Raw genomic sequence first — 20223 nt, 5'->3', positions numbered from 1 at the left:
GGTAATTTTCTTTCAAGATTTACTACAGTAACTATTACATCGTGTATTTGATAACACCATTATCAAGAAGTTATGTACAAGTGGAAATGACTATTTAGTGTGTAATAAGTGTACATTTTTGTATCCTGGATAGAATAATGGATAAACTAATGTGGCAAAAAATATATGCACACCTTTAAACATTGAATTAATAATATTTTCAAAACTGCTTTGCTTCGAATTTACAATTCCATATGATTAAATGATCCTAGTAGCTGAGAGTACAGTATTATTTCCTTTGCAGCTTCATTATACATTGTGCAATTTTGTGTATGTTTATGTATGTATGTCTATGTAAGAATTGTCCTATTACTAAATAAAATCAGGGGGATGGACATTGATTTAGTCATTATTTACCTGTAATTAACCCTTAAGTGGATTTAGTTAGCTCGTTGCAGGGCAGGGCATCTGCCTACATGCGTGAACGTGTAACTGTTTTGTACATGTATTAGAGTGCATGGGGGGGGGGGTCCCTACATCAAGATTTTTTTAATGATTATCCACAGGCTGAACACTTGATGTGGCGGTGGCTGCAAATGCGCACCACTCCCCTTGCTCGGAATGATCCATACCTCTGGATTAACATGACAAAAGGCCCGAACTTCGCGTAACGGTCAGGATTTACATGTACGTCTTGGTGCATTCTGCACTGATAAAGGATTGGTTAAGTTATAAATATTAATTGGACGAATAATACGATCCTTTTAAATTCACCCTGGGTCATACGTCTCGATCACTCCAGAACTCGCCCAAAAGTCTGATTTCATTAATGTATCTGTCAAGCAATACGTAAATATATTCCCCTATTTCTAGAGAAAATGATTACAGTAGCAACTCGCCTAGTCACGTGCGACCTTGGTGATTTACATAACAACTCGTCGGTGGGCACGGTGCGAGACGTTTTCTGAATTCTAGTCGCTTGACAGCTGGACTGTGTGAGACGAAGACGTAAGGCCGAACTTTCAACTGCGTTGAAGCAAATATGTCTTGTAAGTGACATTTCTTTTTCAGTCTTGTAATGAAGACGTATAATAATGAAAAAAAGTTAGGCGTAACGTGAAATGGCAGTTTATATGTGCAACTTTGTTTGCATTTCTATTGTTCTCTGTCGGTAATGACCATGGTGTTATTTGCACCCGGAATGTTTCTCACAATGGCCACTTTTCAACTTTTCTAGTACCGTGTAGTTCACGTTTCTGGGTGTTCAAATTATTATGCCCTCTAAAAAAACAGTGGATAATATACATGTAGCTGGGTGGTCCTTCACATTTTGAAGTTGTGGTGACTATCTTTTAAAATATTTAAAAACTCGATGGCACGCTGGCGCTGGAAGCATGAAGAATACGGATGCATGTGAACTGTCACATTTTGTTGTCCAGTTTCTGTCACCTGTATTTTATAGACATTTCTTCAATATTTGTTCAATTTACTAGTATTTAACTTTGAGTGTCTGCTTAAAAAATCTTTTTACTTTTCTTAATTTGAAGCTAAAACACATGAACAAAGGTGGTGGATTTTACATGTACGTTTTTTTTCCTGGCCATTCGTTTCAAAGTGCTAGAGACAAGCATCACATTTATTGACATTTGCTCAGAAATATACATGTATATAGTTCTTTTGTGCTCCTTTTATCCTAATTTTATATCTTTTTATTGAAATTTCTTTATAAATTTGATGCTCAGCCAGTGCTAATTCTTTCAATATCAACTCTACTTTTTCATTTGAAGTTTCTTTAGTCTAAAGGAATACATGTATCACCTTAGAATAATTGTGTTATTAACGTATTATATTCATATTTCAGAACTGCAATCTTATTCGCTGACTGCAGAAGGCACGTGACTGATGGGACCACGCCTAGCCTTCAGTCCGTATTAAGGAACAGGACGCACTCATGCAAACGAGCGCACACGTACATACAGTTATAAGGATTGAACAGTTTTACGAACTGGTGAACTGGCGCCTGATCATGTTGTGATTTTAAAATCGTTGTAGGATTACGTATTGATTCTCTTAATTGAAAATAATTTACTGATATCATTTATAAGCCATGTACCTTAGGTATCAATCATAATTCTTTTTAATTGTTCCAAACAACGAGCTCGGATGAATCTGATTCCATTAAAACCCTTTCGGCTACTCAAACTATCTACACGATTAATTAAACTTTGGGGATAAAGGTGTGTTTATTCACCGTAAAGTTAGTCTAATCTCTGGTAAGATCATTCTTTAAAGTCGATTAGCTATCACATGATATTTTTTTCTTAATTGACATTGTAAAATTGCATTATTAATTTTAGGTGTTTATAACGATGCAATCGTAAACTAACGAGTGACGAACTATTTCACCCGAATAAATGTACAGTTCTTTTTGGAGTTTTCAATTTCTAAACAACCCAGAGACGGTTATAAAAGTGGTGTTTTATACACATGCTTTTTAAAATATATGTAATCTAGTTCAAATTGTATTCTTTGAACTGTTTCAAAACACGCAAAGATGGCTTGAAAATTTTGCAAATTGTCAAATGATATCTTTGCCCAAATTTTGTCCATGTATTGAGATCGCTGCTTATGTGATGCAGTGCCTTACGTCGCACATTAAGAATTCACGTGAATTTTTTCACTACCGATTGTAATTTTAAAAATATAAATGGTATTTAATTTCATTTTCGCCAGCGTCTATCTTATTAACAGTGCTGAAACATAACAGCTAATTTAAACGAGAAATTAATATATGCTGTAGATTTTTCCAATTTATCATGTAGCATACTTTGATAAATCCAATTCTTTTTTTAAAAAACAAATCCCTCCATTTTTTATTATTTGCCTTCATCCTTTTATGCATACTTTTTGGATATTCTAACATTACTTGTGAAACAACGTTTGAATCTGAAACCAAAATCGGTAAGAAAGACCAACATTTTGAAACAATGCACCAGTATTCCACAAGTCGGTATCTTTTTAAAGATAAATTAAAAATTTTCATGCATTTTCGCCTAGCTTGCATGTACTGGTATGTATAACGTTTGAATGGTCTTTTTCAGGCACTCTGTATGTGCAAAAAATCCATTTTTCTGTTTTGCAAGAGTATTGTGTATCTTGCTATCAAAATAGTTGCGTTTCTACTGAATAAAATAAAATCTGCATTAAACTTTGTTTTTACATTCAATTTATTAAAACTTGGGTTCAGGCTAATTATCATGCATACTGCACGTACAAAGCTGTTTCCAATTAATACTTTTAAAATGTATTTGATTCTGCAATCCTTTAATTCAAATCTTAATAAACTGTATTATAGTAAAGCACGTGGTTTTTTTTATTTTTGTCCATCCCGTGGCGAGGGGTGACAGGTGGGGCGAGTCCATTCTATCGAAGGGGGGGGACAGGTAGGGCGAGTCCATTTCATTTGAGGGTGACAGGTGGGGCAAGTCCATTTTATCAAAGGGGTGACAGGTGGAGCGAGTCCATTTCATTTGAGGGTGACAGGTGGGACAAGTCCATTTTATCAAAAGGGTGACAGGTGTGGCTTGTCCTTTCATTTGAGGGGTGACAGGTGGGGAGAATCCATCTCCTTTGGGGGTGACAGGTGGGAAGAGCCCATCTCTTTTTTTTTTTGGAGGGTGGCAGGTTGTGTGAGTTCATTTTATTTTAGGGGTGGCAGGTGTGGAAAGTACATTCCACACGAAGGGTTGCAGGTGGGGTGAGCTCATTCTATTTTGAGTGTGAAAAGTAAAGATCAAAACAATGTAAAGAATTGCGCACCAATTAGTTGAAAGTTAAAATTAAACTATTTCATTCCATTTCCAAGAATTTCTTTGTAGATAGATATATTTTTATCTCTATGATTTAGTGCGAAGGTATTACGTTTTTTTTTTTAGTTAGTGATTTCAGAACACGGGGCTCTCCTATTGCTTTTGTGATTAAACATCAACTTTAATGGCGAAAAAACAAGATTTAGCAAGCATGCAAAACAAACCCAATAAGAAAAATTGAGAAACTTGGGCAGCAAGATAACACCAAAATTCCTCAAAGAGAATGGGGCAAATCCAAAATAAACAAGTATGCCAGCAAGGTTTGCAGGGCAGGGGATGTCAACATTTTATTAACATAATTGAATAGTACATGAAGCTCTAATATGCTAAGATTTGAAATCAAAGAAATAGTTACTTGAATTATTCAGTATATTTTTATGACCTGGTGATGGTAGTAGGAAAATTATCTTTACATGATATTTTTCATTAAACGAAACACGTGCATGAGAATAGGGATTTGAACATTTGTGATCAATACTTTACCATCCCAAACTATTTAGCAAATTTCAGTGAGAGTCGCAATCTTTAAACTATCTGTATTTGGTGCTTAATTTCATTATAGTATAAGATTATTTTAGAAATAGAAACAAATTTAGCAAAGTAGGATTTTAAGTACAAATTATTCTTGCAGGTATTTCTAAAATATTTTGAATACATTTTTTCTATCAGATCAATCATTTCCCTTATTATCATTACCATTTTAAGTACTTCATGTCAAAATGAAAAACCAAAGATAAATGCGTTTATTCGGTTTTAAGACAATAATGTGCATATAATATAAGGGCGTCGGGTTCCAGAATCGGAACAAAAGACTTGCAGGTTCCGTTCATGCAGTAAATCGGAAAATTTGGTGCATCTGAAATAAGAAAAAAATATTTAGTATTGATACTTGCGTATGATAGATATATAAGGTTTGCAGTTATAATTGAAATTCCTTACATCTTGTTGACATTTCTGAAAGTTTCAAAAAAGGTTTGGCTTGAGATTACTTTAGATAATGGTATGAAATTAACGCATACATCGAATTTATGATGGCCGTCAAGCTATTGCACTAAAAATTGAATTTGATTAATACCGGGTATACATATATAACATGTCTTGATATTGTTAGCGTTATATAATCTATGGCGAGATGGGTCACCTTACATGCAGACGGCGTGAACCTCCACGTATAATAAAATTCTTTTTAATTAGTATTAAACTTAGTGCATTGAGAAACCAAAGAAAGTTTGATGCTACTTAACGCACAGCTGTGTGCACCGATTTTTCTGCATGCATTCTGATATATAACATGGCAAAGACGTGTTATAAACATTTGACTAAACTTACGCGCTTATAGTTTTTTATTACAAAGATAATTATACATTTAATTATACTTGCAAGATATATTTTCTTCTACGCCCAATAAAAGCTTGAACTTGCGATTGTACCTTGCATATCCTGCGTCGTCACTTTTCGGTGCCCAACTGTCAAGTGACCAGTCTGGACGATAACTCATGCTGCGATGAGTGACCTATTGTTATGTAAATATCGACAGGTAGGGTTCATTTTAGGTGAGGGGTCGTGGCTCAAACCATTCTCACGAGAAAAAGCAAATGTACATAATCTCTGTAATCTGATAGCTTCTTAGAAAAATAGCTGTATTCCCTTAGACATTTGATGAGGGGGGGGGGGGGGGCAGCTGCCCCCCCCCCCCCCCCCCCGGATTTGAGGTGCAAAAAAATAATCGCAAAGGTAAAAAAAATAATTGCACAGTTGGTATCAATTCTGTGAGAAAATGCACTCATGGCCACCAGACAATCATTCAACAATCTGTTTACAACGGTGTACTGTTTTTAGCCAACTGAGTTCATGCCAAAAAGTCCAATTGGCGTGTTGTGTTGAAAAAATGACTATACTTATGGCAAAATGAACCCTCAATTTCTGACTTCTGATTGAGCAATAAATAACAGTTAAAATGCACCAGAATGCAGTATTACACATAAAGTTTTAAAAAATTTTCCACACCGTGGGAGGGGGTGAGGGGAATACCCCCTCCCACACCCTCCCCCCATCGGCTTTGCCCCCTTGTGTCCGCTTACTGCCCCCCCCCCCCCCCCTGGCATTTTGCTCAGGCTACGGCCCTGTAGATATTACAGATTAGATATTGAATCCATTCGTCTATAACTGTAGTCTAATATATCAAACCTACACGTTTGCTTTGCACCCGTTTCAAGTGTCAGGGGTAAGTAAGTAAAAAAAAAAAAAAAAAGGAGTAAAAAAGAACATGTATGCTGGAAAAATTTCAGCTGTTTTTAATGCTGACAAACGTATTACAGCTGAGTGCATTTTATTGCCGTTTCGCAAAGAGTAATTTAACGATCTTGTTATTCGTATATGATTCTTGAAAGTTTCCATTGTGCATCTTTTTAATTAAAAAATGAATAAGATAAAATTACCCAGTTCTCTTTATTCATATATGTCACAAGCACGCATATTCATGGCAGAGAATGACCGATGGGAGCAGTGGCGGATTTAGAGGGTGGGGGGGGGGGGTCACGGGAGTTCTGACCCCCTCTTCGGTTTCTGAAAAAAATCACTCTAATATTCCCCTCTTGAAATTAGAATTGTAGTTGTATTTACGAGTTATAGAGTTGTATTTACTACCTCGCGTATTAACGGCAGAAAATAAAGACAACAACTTCGTCACATAGATATATGTCACGGGCTGATCCAGGATTATTTGAAGGGGGTCCGGAACGACAGACCTCAAATGCGAAGTCGACCATCGCCCCCTTGGTGTATATATTGAAGAATGGGATTCGGCTAAAATTAATATCATTTAAGCAAAATACAAGTATTGGTCACGGCTCATTTTACTTGGGAAAATACTTGAGTGGCACAGGAGGTCTACAAGGAGGAAGGGGGGAACGAACCGCACTTTGTGCCGATAAAAAGGGGCAGCTCTGAGTTAAAACTAATCTAGGGTACACGTAGGTTTCACGGTAAAAGGTCCACTTTTTCAGATCAAGGCCCCCTTCGAAATTGCTGGCTATGGTCCTCTGCAATGAGCCCGTGTCTTCCATTTCAACCCCCTTTAGTGTGGTCTTTTTAATATGGCAGAATGCCGCACGGTTAACATTAAAAGGTCAATACAGATTATCGTTTCTCTAAGACTGTCTTTGTAAACATTTCCAGTTAATTTTTAACCTTATTAATATATACGCCCATATTTTGACTCTATATCTAACGATATCTTAGTACTGTGCAACGTATAGGCAATGTTTGCTCACTATTGTGTTATGTCATCGTTGAAGTAAAGCGTGATTCATTATACAGTTTTATTAATGATTCCACGCATGCAAGTAAGATACAGGTAAACCCTGTTTTTGTAGCCGTGAGACGTTCTTCATCAGGGTCCTCGTATTTAATTTTATAAAGACTGACTTGAACTGAACTAAGATCTTTATTAGATCTTAGAACTGAAGTAGTTCCTGGATGCAGACGACATGGTACCGGAAGATTGTCCTTAATAATATTACGTACATGCATGTTAAACTGGATACAAATGGAACTAAGTGAATTGCTATCTGCCTAGATATATATAAATATTAACTAGGCAGTATCAGCAGCCAAGGTGCTTTGTTTTCCTACTGTGATTACTGTGCCACTCTGCCGAGAGGATAGACCTCCGTATTTAACGCAAAATATAGGTTTGCCATTAGCCAAGATGCGAGGAATATTAAGTGCGTTACATCTTGCTGGGTTACTTTTTGTAGGCGTCGCTTGTGGAACTGACATGATCAAACACGTTAACGTCACTTTTACTCCTGGCTCACTAGAAATGCTGTTTGAGGAGGCGGAGATGACGATAGTCGCAACTATGCACAGTGATATCCAGCAGAATATTTATATTCAACTCTCTCCGGAAGACGGGGCCGTTGTCTCTGTAACAAACGATACAAACTTTTTATACGATACTTGGGACACTACTGCAAAGACCACGTATACCAAAAATGTCACTTTCACCGTCAGAGGGAAATTTGTTGGTAAAACAACCCTAAGCGTTCTCCTCTTCAACACTGCCGACGCATTTAAGGCCAATAACAATCGTACGGTATTCCCGTCCCGCTACAAGGTCAATGTTCTTCGTAACCCAAAGGCTCTGGATACAATATTTACTATTGTTGTTGCCGTGTCTGTGTCTATCAACACTATCGGATTTGGTTGCAAGTTGGACCTAGATGTTGTTAAAGATATTCTTAAAAAGCCGGTCGCTCCGGTGGTAGGCTTAATATGTCAGTACGCGGGAATGCCCATGGTAAGTTGAATTTGGCATAACATAAATGAATGAATAAAAATTGAAATTGCCCAGAGAAATGCACTTTTTATTTTTAATTATCTTTTTGCGTGTTGAATACCTTATTTACATAAACTTGCCAACAATCTAACAAATTACATTGAACAAATAATTTTATCGTCGAAATAAGCACACATAACCTCATTTGAGGACAAACTAGTCTTGATATAGATAGATAGTATTCAACGAGCAAAAAAGTTATTAAATATCATTTTTCATGCCCACAGGCTTGCAATGAAAAATTCTTGTGCGTAACCTTTGTATTAAGGTCGACTGGGAAGTTTTATGCTAGTAGGCCTACCCTGCAGAATGATTAGCATGACGAACGTCAACTTATTTCGGCTACAATTGTTCCCAGCACAGATAACAGGACAGCCTTGTGAACTAGATCTCGAATTCCAATCATGAGTGTTTGCACAAGAAAATGTTTTATTGACTTCTGTTAATATGTGCAACTTAAAAATTCGGTTCTTGTGTGCGTGTATGATATATTTAAATGCCTTTATTGAACTCTTAATATCGCATATTTCGAAATCACTCACACCTTTTCTAGGTAATAATCATATTCAAACAATTCTTTTTAAAACAACAGATATCATTTTCCATAGCGAAGATCCTGAAACTTCCAAACGAGTTGGCCCTCGGGTTGTTTGCCATAGGCTGCAGTCCAGGAGGAGGCGCTAGCAATATCTGGTCACTGTTACTGGACGGTGACGTCAGCTTGAGTCTAACCATGACTTTTATCAGTAACGTCGCTGCATTAGGTAGGTTTCAAATAGAAGTACACCTTTTAAAAAATCTATGTGTCTGCTGGACTTTCAAGATATGTCATTATATGATTTCTATGACTACATGTATGACGACGATGTGTCCTTCCCACGGGGGCGTCTCGATAGTCCGAAGGTTCATTGGTCCGAAAAATGGTAACATTTTTCATCGTTTTTTTAATCAAGGGTTCATATGTCCGAAGGTTCAATAGTGAACATTCGGACTGATGAACCTTCGGACTATTGCTAAGGCCCTCTTCCCGCAGTATCTGATGATTCACCAGAGCGACGACCTAACAAGAAGGGAAATCAGTCACAGTCAAAGTACAGTGATAGTAATAGGCCTGAACATCTACACTGTAGACACATATTCTAAATCCAGACAACTACCAGTATAGATTTTAAAAATGTGTACATGTATTTTGTCTAAGCCGGATGTTTTATAAGCTTCAAAAACCTATGGAAGAATTAAAGGTGCGTCACTTAAAATAAGTATGTCTTAGTTCTCCAGAATAGCTTCCTAACCTGCCTTTCTCCCCTCTCATATTGACTAAATGTAAATCGGGGAAGACTTGGTCACCTCTGTCCCTGTTTCACTTATTTTGCTTTGTTGGACTCAGGGTTTTATGCACTAAACGTCTTATTTATTTTATTTGTTTCAACTGTATATAATGACAGATTATTTTGCAATTAAAAATAAATCACTTTAAATCCAAAAATATATGATATTCTTCCTTTACCATCTAAAGTCAGGCCTTATAGGCTATTGTGGATAACCTTTGAGCTAGAGCATATTTTATACATAGGCCCTATTATCCGATGACCTGTTATTATAATAAACTAGCCTATTATGTTACCCTGTGGTGAATCGTTGTAAAAAAAAGTTGTCTTTGATGTATATGATTTTTTTTATAATCTCTAGGACTGATGCCCCTCTGGCTGTTCACACTTGGCCAAGTGTTCGCCACTGACGTTACTGTGCCTTACGTGAACATCATCACCTCGCTCATCTCACTGGTAGTACCCGGAATCATAGGCGTACTCATCGGGCGGTTTTTACCAAAAGTCGCCAAAGTTATACGGAAATGCGTCGCCCCAATGTCTTTAATTTTAGTCCTTTTCATCATCACAGCCGGGGTATACACCAATGTATACATGTTCCTTTTAATGGCAAAGGATTGGAGAGTGATCATAGGAGGCGTCCTTCTTCCAGCGGTTGGATATGTAATAGGTTGTATCGCTGCATTTGCTTGTTGTCTACCATGGTATCGCGTCAAGACAATCATGTTCGAAACTGCGATTCAGAATACGGGGATTGCGATTGTGCTTCTCCGGTTTTCTCTGCCTCAGCCGGACGCCGATTTGTCGTCTGTGATGCCGGTTACTGCGACGATGTTCACTCCTCTGCCGCTGCTCTTTATCTACATCGTTAAAAAGGTTGTCGGATGCTGTTGTGGGAAGCCAAAAGATGAGGACGAAGATGACGAGGAGGAAAAAGAAAATAATGATAAAAATGACGATATAGAAATGAAATCAGAAGTTGATGATACCCCTAAAAAATTTCCAAAGAGATTAAGTCAAGTGCCGTTGACCTCTTTGTGAAAATTCTAGAAACAGTATTAAGATTGATATACATAAAAGCGGACATAAATTAGACTTATCCATGATATCCTTTGTATCAAAAATCAAAATGTTGAATATTTTCTTGCTATTGATGGATATTTATATTGATGGTTAATACCTTATTATTTCCTATATCTACTATTTTTGTGTGAAAGTCACGTACCCGCACTAAGTTTTGAGGAATGCCCTCTCTTTAAAATGGATAAGAGCAAAACGAGACAAAATCAAATATCTTTTCCGTTCGTGTGCCCTGCATATTATAAAGTACAATTGTCCTTGTTAGACCGTCCTTGTTAAGTTATTTTCTGCATGATAAACCCTGATAAAACTCTGGCTCCGTAGCGGAAAGTCACAGTTATTGACCTCTAAAGAAAAGGACAGGGCATGGCACTGAATTGAGGTCGTTCATTAGTGTTTACTTAAGCGTCGTGTATTTATTGTATTTGAGATTGCAGTAGCCGATATAAATGATGTCCTGGTTTAAGTATATGACAATAAAAAGAAGAATAAATTATTTCTGTGTGTCAATCAAGAGCCCTCGCTGTTTTATCTATAAAAACACGAGACAACGGTTTTTTGACATTGCCCTAGCAGATTGCAGGTCTGTTTCTTATCCGCCATAAAAGCCACCTATCGATGATCATTTTCGACAAACTTAGATAAAGCCCCGCCCAACAGGCAGGTTTCACCTGTATACTTGATCTTTGACATCAGCCGTGTCTGTGAAGTTCTATTCAAGTACATTTAAATCCTAGCCCAGCTCCACCCATTTGTATGATTTTAATATTAAAATATTAATATGATTAATACAACAATTAACTTTGTACGTTAAATGACCATTTGAACCTTTAAAAGGTTTATATAATTTATTACTTTTTTTACTGTGCATGATATTGTTATATACAAGGAGGTGGAAAAGAGTATTACCTCATGTTGTTTTCAAATTAACGACAGTTGAATTTGTTGGGTTTATCATTTTGTAATTTGTTGAAATCGTGTCGTGTATAGTAAATAACTTTACAACAGGTTTACAGACCACTGCTTTACCCTTTATAAATTATGTTACTATGTCAGTAGTAATATCTTGTCGGATAGCCACATGACGTAAAATGGTCACCGTTTTTCTGGGCACAGACATACGAAGGTGTAGTAATTTTCTGGTTATAGTTGGCCCAAGCTCTGAAGACGCTTTGAATTTCGGCATTTTTGCATTTCTGGTTTTGGGTAACGGTTTCCTCCCACAGGATTCCTGAGGGGTTTGCGTATGGGGATTGTTCCGGCCAGTCCACCTTTTCACATCTTTGGGTATTTATTTTGCTAACACGGGGGCCGCATCTGCTGTACGGCAGTTGGAGTGTTCTTTAAGCCCATTTACTTTTAAAACCGCGTAAAACTATGTGTGTATATATATATATTAGAATAAGAAACTTTGCAGCTTACAGGCAATAACTTTTCAGATCTTGAAGCAGGGATATGCAAGATTCTGTACATACCAGTATGAGAAGGAGGCCTGTCCCATTAAGGAATTGGAATTATTATTACGATTTGGGGGGATTATTTGCCCATCCAGCCCCCCCCCCCCCCCTTCTTTTTCTTATCCTTGGCTTAACTGTGAAAAATATATAAGACTTATTCGGAGAAGCACAGTTTCTGCAACGATTGACAATTCTTGTCACATGCTTATAAATTTACACAAGTTAAAAGACTACTTTAATTCCCAAATGCAAATATTAGCTACTACCGTGTTATTTGTTCGAATTCTCAAGCAGATGGAAACGAAGCAAATTATACACAAAATGTCTCTGTAAAGCTGTCATTGGTGACAAGTTTGTAGAACTTTGTTTGAACGCATACATTACTTTCAATTTCAGCTCTTACAATAACAAGGGTTTCCTCCTTTAAAAAATGAACCGTAATCTCACGCAGGAGTAGAACTGAATTGTTGACTTCACGTGTTCATGTTTAGATATGAAGCACACATTTACCCTCCCGCTTGAAAACAGCTCGTTGAAATATGTATTAAAGGATTTTTTGAAAATTGACGCCTGGGAGCTGACAGGCTAACAGGCTAAGATACACCTGAAAAACGACAGTGTTTTCCCACAGTCTGCTAATGAGGTGGGACAGCAGTCCTCTCTGGAGGTAATGTCAGGTTATATACATAATGTGATAATCCCCTGTTTTGCCTGTATTGCCCGTTGTGACTATATACGCCTTTTGCATATAAATACGATTCAATCGATGATTCCGTTTTTTTAGAGCGCTTCTGTTATAAATTTCATTTTCCGCATGCAGGGCATCCTCACTCATCCACTTATAACTCGCCGTGACAAGTTGACCCGCGGAGATGATTCAATAGGTAATAGTAAAGGTAGATGTTAATATAATTCATTCCCTGCGTGACTCCGTCACAGACGGTCGACAAGGGGTCAGTAAATAGGACGTGCTTTCCTTTAACTGTACCAATGAAAACCGTGTTAATAGAGTATTGACACTGAGTGAGGCTTTGACATAAAGGTTTTCTGCGGGACCGTCAACACAACAAAATGGTGCTCAAGTTGATGTCGCTCCTGGTTGTACTGATAAACTTCGCTGAATGCAGTCTGCTGAGTGAGATCAACGTTACTTTTCCTGAACCCGGCGTTCTACAGGTGTATGAAAATAAGGAGGCAACGATTCACGTCACAATTGAAAGTGACCGTCAGAAAGTCGTTTTTATCCGATTTCAATCTAAGGACGTCACAATTGCAGCACTTAAAGGCAACACAAGCACGCTGGTTGAAACATGGAGCACTCAGGGTCAGAAAAACCTGAGTTTTACAGTAAAGGGAATATTCCTCGGCAGAACATCGATTCTAACCACCCTGTATGAAAACCAGTCCGTTTTTGAAAATGACGGGGAATCTTTAGAACTCCCTACCAACTTCATAATAGAAGTGCTTCGGGAACCAAACTCACTGTATACAGTTTTCCTTATTGTACTGTCCGTTGTAATTGGGATTAACATTTTCGGATTTGGCTTAATGCTAGATTTGGAAGTAGTCAAAGAAATATTTAAGAAGCCGATTGCTCCGATTGTCGGATTTGCCTGTCAGTACATTGGCATGCCTTTGGTAAGTTATCCATACTACAGTTAAACGTACATGGGAAATCCTTTTTTTTTTCATAATAACAAATTATGTCCATGTTGAAACAAACCAATTTTTGGGATATACAGTTGCCCAAACTCAAAAAAACTACATTGCTATTCCAAAAATAAAATAAAATCATACATTTTCTATTTCAGATTGCTTTTGCGTTCACCCAAATTCTGAACCTGCCTGATGCTCTGGCACTTGGTCTGTTTGTCGGTGGCTGCTGTCCGGGAGGAGGGTCCAGCAACATATGGTCACTGTTACTGGACGGTGACGTCAACCTGAGCATGTGTATGACCTTCATAAGTACCACTGCCTCCACAGGTGAGTGACCGCGTGTTGTAAGATTCGAAAGTTATTGTTCCTGCAGAATCAAATACTGCTTTAATTTGAGAGAAGCAAAAATTTCTTCTACACGAGATTTAAGCCATGCTGCTGTTTTATTTTATTTATTTTTTTTTTCGGTTAACAATAGCTTGACAGCAGTGAAGTCTGCCCGATTATTTTAAAAAATTCACAAGTCAAATTCTAGGATTATTTCTAAAAAACAGTATTAGCATACGTATTAATCACAGAACATCTGAATTTGAAAGTGAAAAACATATCAACTTCTTTACAGAATCATCTTTTACATATAAAAAATAAAATTAGCATTTGACTTTTGAAGGCGAAAAAGGCCCTAAAGCTTTATAGAAAAAAAAAATGGGACGCAAACTAAAATTAGCAAAATTAACGCAATTGACATGTCATTTTAATTAAATTATCAATTGTATTTGTTCCAGAAACTTTTCAGTCTAAATCATTTTCAAATTTTAATTTGAACTACTAAAATTAAATATACTTTGATATCTAAAGGGTTACAAAATTCACGAAAATTTTGACTATTATCTCCTTTTCCATTCACAGGTATGATGCCTCTGTGGCTGTTCACGCTGGGAATGATGTTCACTAGCACAGTCACAATTCCTTACGGCAACATTCTCGTCGCCATCGTCTCCCTACTTATACCCGGCTTCATAGGTATTCTCGTCAAAAAGTACGCTCCCAAGGTCGCAGGGGTTTTAACAAAGGCCGTGCGCCCTATAGCCGCCATTACAGTTCTGGTTGTGATTTTTTTGGGAATATACAACAACTTATATGTGTTCGTCCTGTTCGCCAAAGATTGGCGATATTTGGTTGGAGGAGCTTTGGTCCCTTTCACCGGTTTTGTTTTGAGCTGTGCAGCGTCATTTGGCGCCTGTTTGCCCTGGTACCGCGTCAAGACAATTATGTGTGAAACAGCAATCCAAAACACGGGCATTGCGATAGTGCTGCTCGGATTTTCACTACCGCAGCCTGATGCTGACTTGGCGACAGTCATGGCCATAGCGATGAGTCTGGTTGTCCCTCCCCCGCTTGTTATCATCTTAATAATCCGAACCATCTATTTGCGATGTTGTAAGAAGAATCAGGACAAAGCCAAGGATTCAAAAGAAAACGAGAATGAAAAGAAAGAACAGGGTGATATCAAACTGGAAACAAATGTTGAGAAGAAGTGCGACCTTGACAGAACGGAAAATGGTGTAATTTCACAAGTTTACGAAAAGGAAACGGAGTGAATCACTTACAATGAAATAGGGGTAAATTATTGGCATTAATTATTCCCGCGTTCATCTTCATTCACAATGTTTAATTTTCTTTCTAAACTTCGTTGGCATTTTAGACTACATTTTTAGTCGGCCCTATCAAAATACATTACCATCTTAAACCAATGTAGACTTCCATGTATGATAATGTAATGTATTATGTATGATTACGGAACTCATGGATTTAGATTTTCTAACATGACATAAAAATCATTTCAGTTACGAATCTCACTTATTTTTGAACAAATATTCGCCTATCGTGCCGGCAACTGGTATGCGCTGTGTGAAATGCATCATCTTTTTATTTGCTTTGATATATATTGCAAACTTCATGTTTTTCTATTTATTTATGTTATGATATTTTTTTCAAATGTTTTTGTCAAACTTATATTAGATCTTAGGATAAGTAAATCAATGCATGCAGTTATGTCCCAATATCTATATATAGAAAGGAAGGGAAATGCTTGCTTCAAAATTTAGGCGATAAAAATTATATCCGAATTGAACATATCTTGCTTCAAACATGTAATCAGTATCAGTTGAAAAAAAATGTAAGTTTTAAAGGATAATAATTTTTAACGACAACGTGAACATCAAAGATTTCCGATTTCCTTTTCACATATCCTCCTGCACCAACGTCCCATTCCAAGCAGCATTTTACTACGAAATTTCTTCTTACCTTTAGACATTTAGAATTTTCACACGTAGTTTAAATGCAATAAATGCACTGAACCGTCCAACAGTGGAAATAATTGTAGTTATAAACTATTTCTAATTTATTTTAGTTTAAAAGTCAATATAGCGAGCGTCTTTCACTTCCAGACAACTGTCGAGGAATTCAAGGTCATTCTTTAATCGTATTTCACCTGCTCGTCATCCCCTAAAAGACCTTTCGAAGCTTGGATTCTTAATTTTCATTCTGTCCAAGCATTCGGCGCCATTTTGACGTCACACCGTCCATTCAGCTGTAAAACGACGTCATATGCCTGCTGAGTTATCAGGCCGAGTTATACGTCAAACAAACGTAGTAAATGTAACGTAATTCCAGAAGAAAGTTATCGATTTGGCCATTTGGCTAACGGATAACATTAGTGTTCATACGGGAGTCAGTTTGATTTATAGCCCCGTTTGAATAATCATTTTTAAACTGTTGGTAAACAGGGCGTGACTGCCATGTATATAAATGTCGTCTGTCAAGATAATCCTGACCCTCCACATAAATAAGTACACCGTTTATTTTAAAACACTAGGATGAGCCAAATGTGCTTATCTGATAACTAATCTGAGATACAAGGGGTAAGATGCCAGTGTAACGTGACAGAGAGTCACCCATGACAGAGAGTCCGCTTCCCATTCATTTGTACAGGTTAGCCTAGCCTTAGATTTTGACGCACGTAGGTCAGGCTGACCCTAACCATTATAACTATATGGAGGGCGGACTTTCTGTTACACGAACCCTCAGTTTCGTTACACCTGAACCAGGCTGGGTGAGACGCGCACCTTCATTATGAGATACTGCCACCGTTCAGTGAGTAGGCCTAAGTCAGTAAAGCGTGAAGAGGTCAACTCAACTTGTCTTCTGGGCATAAGAGGAGTTCGTTTTTAGCTTACCTTGGATCTGAAGATACGAAACGGAAAACCCTATGACAATATTCAGAATCCTTGGAGAGAATCCATCACCATAATTTCTCCCACTATCGTGTTTAAGATAAGACGCTAAAGAAGATTGCCGTAACGCCAACGTGCGTAGAACTAAATAGCTTAATTTATCTGAACCCACCTGTCTTATTAACCACGCGCGGAACTCGCACCTTGGTTACACGATAGGAAATTTGAGCGTCAGAACGATTCAGTGTAGCGTTGTCGTTAAGCTAATGAGACCGAGTTCTGCTTATGTTGTGTGAGATTCGGCGTGACAAGTACTCCAAGAATCGTTCTCAAGCACTGACTCATTTTCTTATACATACACATGTATATTTATTATTCATTCAATATAATGCAATCAATGTTTCTGCTAGAGAGATAAAATCATCACCGGGCATCTGAACGTCAGGGTGTATTAACATCGACATCTCCCATTAGGAAATTGCTTTCAAGTTTAAGACAGAGAACGAGCACTTAACGCAGACAGGATGGTTAACCGCTGGTTAACCGATAAATCCAGGCTGATGATTGTTCCATGAATGAGACATCTGGCAGTGGTAATTCAGTTATTGAAATCAGAGTGAGACCCGTTGTATAGAAACCGAGAGACCTTGTTCATGAGAGGCCCTCCATTGGATCCATACCGGTTCGGGCTAGCGTGACGCAAGCCAGTCAAAATTTAGGACGGGGCTTACCTGTACAAATCAATGTATCACGGGGGATCTCTCGTACACGACCAGCTGGACTAGTCTCATGCTATACTATTATATGTAAGTATACAGAACGAACGTCATTGGACTAATGCTTACAGGGTTGACTATAATCTACACACGACCCTCATAATGCTATTATTCATCTAAAGGGACAAGTGCACTGGTTTCCGATAAATATATATTGTATACACCGATGTGCTGTTTACGTGCCGATATTCACGCAAAAGCGGTCAATACGTGAGACAAATTTGACACCAACGACGCAACGTTTTCCCCAATTTATCAGATTTAAAGCATACAAATTTGTTCCGGTCAGTAAACACCGTAGGGTTGTGAGTGAACTGATCCTTGTCCTATGTAAGTACCAATATAGGCCAAGCTTGAGGTATCTGTGGGGTTTTTTCGCAATTCCGCACGTACGCCGGACATAACTCGTGATCATTACATTAATAGATCTCCAGATCGACCGACCAACGTATTACCGACTTAGCTGCGCAGCACAAGGTCTTTTTCGAACCCAGCAGAATGGACCTGACAACGTTGAAGATTCTGTTGTTATTTCTGCTTCTTCTTCTGACTGCTGTGTTCGGTTTCCTGCCCCTGGGCCTGTTGCTTTACCTCGCAGACCCGAAGGACAGTGTTGGGGGTAAAACAAGGAAGTGGCTGTCACGACTGTCCTGTTTCGCGGGCGGAGTTTTCCTGGGTACGACTCTATTGCACTTACAACCCGAAGTACACGAAGCAATGGAATACGTGTTGAAAACCAAGAACATAAACACCGATTTTCCCGTTGCTGAATTTGTTATTGGATGTGGTTTCTTTCTTGTGATATTGTTAGATACTATCGTCATGAAGATAAAGTACAGAAGGCAAGGGTATGACTTATTGACAAACATGAGATCTTTAGAGGATAGACTGCCTCTTCAACGTAGTTTTAACGATAATAAAATACAAACAGAGAACTCTAGTGGATATAAAAAACATATGCAGAGATCAAAGAGTTGCGAGACTTTTGTCTTTAATAGGGTGGATGACTTAAACAGTCTAGAAACGTCATTTTCTTCAAATAAAACAACTGATTCTGACGCTGAGGGGGATAGAAAAAACTTGGAACATTGTCAAATTGAATTTCGTGACGCAGAGACGCCTGCTAGTCAAGCCGAAGAGCACCACCCTATTGCTAACTCGATATCTGTGAGTCAACTCGATTCCCAACAAAAACTTCGCTCTATATTACTCTTAGTAGCCGTTTCCTTCCACAGCATATTTGGAGGGCTGGCCCTTGGATTAACGAAAAGTAAACTGGCTCTGTGGACTTTATTTATTGCAATAAGTGTACACAAGAGCGTCATTGTTTTTACGACAGGATTACAACTTTTTCAAACGCAGACAGTAAAGCTTGCGATGGTATCTGTGGCAATGTTTTCTCTTATTAGTCCAATCGGCGTTGCCATAGGAACGTTTGTTTCAGAAACCAAATCACAGGATGTGATGACGACAGCGCTGGTTAGCTCAATACTACAAGGTCTAGCAACAGGAACATTTCTTTACGTCACGTTTTTGGAAATATTACAGAAAGAACTGAGGCATGGGCACAGTGTCACTAAAATATTTTGTATTCTAGTCGGTTTTTCCTGTATGGCAGGGTTATCTTATTTAGAAGGAGCGTAAAGGCTTCTACAGAGCTATCTTGCCATGCTCAGCATTCCATCTAATCCCGTAAAGAGGTTAACGACGAATTAATATTTATGAAAATTCATTGTGTTTCTATACGCTTTTGATGCCCATTTGCGGCAAGTATGTGAAACGTTCTGAAAGTTTTGACTAAGCTACCCCTGAAAAATTTCCAAGTAGAACCTAGTATAATTTGAAGTCATTTTAAAAATATGCACAGATATCATCTGACAACTGCATATTCTTATTAAAAGGTCGACTTACAACAAACACGTCGCAGTGTCCCACTAAATTAAACTGATGATTTAGTGACCCAAATGACGCTATCAGAGATTGGGGGGCCACGGGGTTGATAGTGTTTTTTTTTTATACTGACTGGTGCAATTTTATCTGCAAGAAATCAATCCAAAGAAAATATATATTTCACTAGCACTTAGAATGCAATAAGTGCACAGATACGAATATTATATTTCTCAGGGACATTTATAAGATATACTTCCTCTATCTTCATTCTTCGGGGGTGGGGGATGGGGGCGAATAACGGTTTGAAGCAATCTTATTCCCACCTTTTGACTCGATCGTCTGCAACAGTTTGAAGCTGAGATAAAGTCGTTCAAATCTGACCCAGTAAATATGTTAAGATATGGTTTTTTAAATGAGTGGTGAATTGAAGTAGACCATGGTACAATTTGCGCCACACACAATTCGCCCCTATATCGTTTAAACTGATCAAAATAAAGAAATATTTTTAAGGACAAACATTATTTTCGAAACGACTTAGTAGTTGAATCATTGATGGTTCTGTTGGCTGGATACAATCCTTGGCGCCATACTAGTTTCATTATTTATAGAACTG

The 20223-nt window shown here is 37.9% G+C and overlaps 3 protein-coding genes and 1 long non-coding RNA gene across 4 annotated transcripts; all 4 read left to right on the top strand.

Moving 5' to 3' along the window:
• Positions 1-758: 758 nt before the first annotated feature.
• Positions 759-2702, top strand: LOC147763139 (uncharacterized). The gene is made up of 2 exons (XR_015333324.1): positions 759-1028; positions 1841-2702. It is a non-coding gene; the product is annotated as an uncharacterized LOC147763139 (long non-coding RNA).
• Positions 2703-7312: 4610 nt separating this feature from the next.
• On the top strand, positions 7313-11608 carry LOC106178292 (ileal sodium/bile acid cotransporter-like). Its single transcript, XM_013561419.2, has 3 exons — positions 7313-8148; positions 8780-8951; positions 9877-11608. Exons 1-3 carry the CDS (start codon positions 7558-7560, stop codon positions 10554-10556), a joined length of 1443 nt encoding a protein of 480 aa, XP_013416873.2. The 5' UTR covers positions 7313-7557; the 3' UTR covers positions 10557-11608.
• Positions 11609-12182: 574 nt separating this feature from the next.
• Positions 12183-15921, top strand: LOC106178304 (ileal sodium/bile acid cotransporter). Its single transcript, XM_013561429.2, has 3 exons — positions 12183-13690; positions 13864-14035; positions 14618-15921. Exons 1-3 carry the CDS (start codon positions 13124-13126, stop codon positions 15307-15309), a joined length of 1431 nt encoding a protein of 476 aa, XP_013416883.2. The 5' UTR covers positions 12183-13123; the 3' UTR covers positions 15310-15921.
• A 986-nt stretch (positions 15922-16907) lies between these two features.
• On the top strand, positions 16908-20126 carry LOC106178314 (zinc transporter ZIP1). Its single transcript, XM_087009762.1, has 2 exons — positions 16908-17750; positions 18147-20126. The coding sequence occupies exon 2, from the start codon at positions 18219-18221 to the stop codon at positions 19362-19364; it is 1146 nt and encodes a 381-aa protein (XP_086865888.1). The 5' UTR covers positions 16908-17750; positions 18147-18218; the 3' UTR covers positions 19365-20126.
• The last annotated feature ends 97 nt before the right edge of the window (positions 20127-20223 follow it).

This window comes from Lingula anatina, chromosome 3, assembly GCF_051362555.1.
Source record: "Lingula anatina isolate TDL-2025a chromosome 3, LinAna3.0, whole genome shotgun sequence".
Taxonomy (NCBI): Eukaryota; Metazoa; Brachiopoda; class Lingulata; order Lingulida; family Lingulidae; genus Lingula; species Lingula anatina.
The sequence above is the reverse complement of the archived record's forward strand: the minus strand, read 5'-3'. Positions and strand labels throughout refer to the sequence as shown.

Excerpts from the sequence above, each read along its gene's own strand:
- LOC106178304 (XM_013561429.2), top strand. The coding sequence starts at position 13,124 with ATGGTGCTCAAGTTGATGTCGCTCCTGGTTGTACTGATAAACTTCGCT. Across the intron at positions 13,691-13,863 it reads AGTACATTGGCATGCCTTTG|ATTGCTTTTGCGTTCACCCA; the intron begins GTAAGTTATCCA and ends TTTCTATTTCAG. Across the intron at positions 14,036-14,617 it reads AAGTACCACTGCCTCCACAG|GTATGATGCCTCTGTGGCTG; the intron begins GTGAGTGACCGC and ends TTCCATTCACAG.
- LOC106178292 (XM_013561419.2), top strand. The coding sequence starts at position 7,558 with ATGCGAGGAATATTAAGTGCGTTACATCTTGCTGGGTTACTTTTTGTA. Across the intron at positions 8,149-8,779 it reads AGTACGCGGGAATGCCCATG|ATATCATTTTCCATAGCGAA; the intron begins GTAAGTTGAATT and ends TTAAAACAACAG. Across the intron at positions 8,952-9,876 it reads CAGTAACGTCGCTGCATTAG|GACTGATGCCCCTCTGGCTG; the intron begins GTAGGTTTCAAA and ends TATAATCTCTAG.
- LOC106178314 (XM_087009762.1), top strand. The coding sequence starts at position 18,219 with ATGGACCTGACAACGTTGAAGATTCTGTTGTTATTTCTGCTTCTTCTT.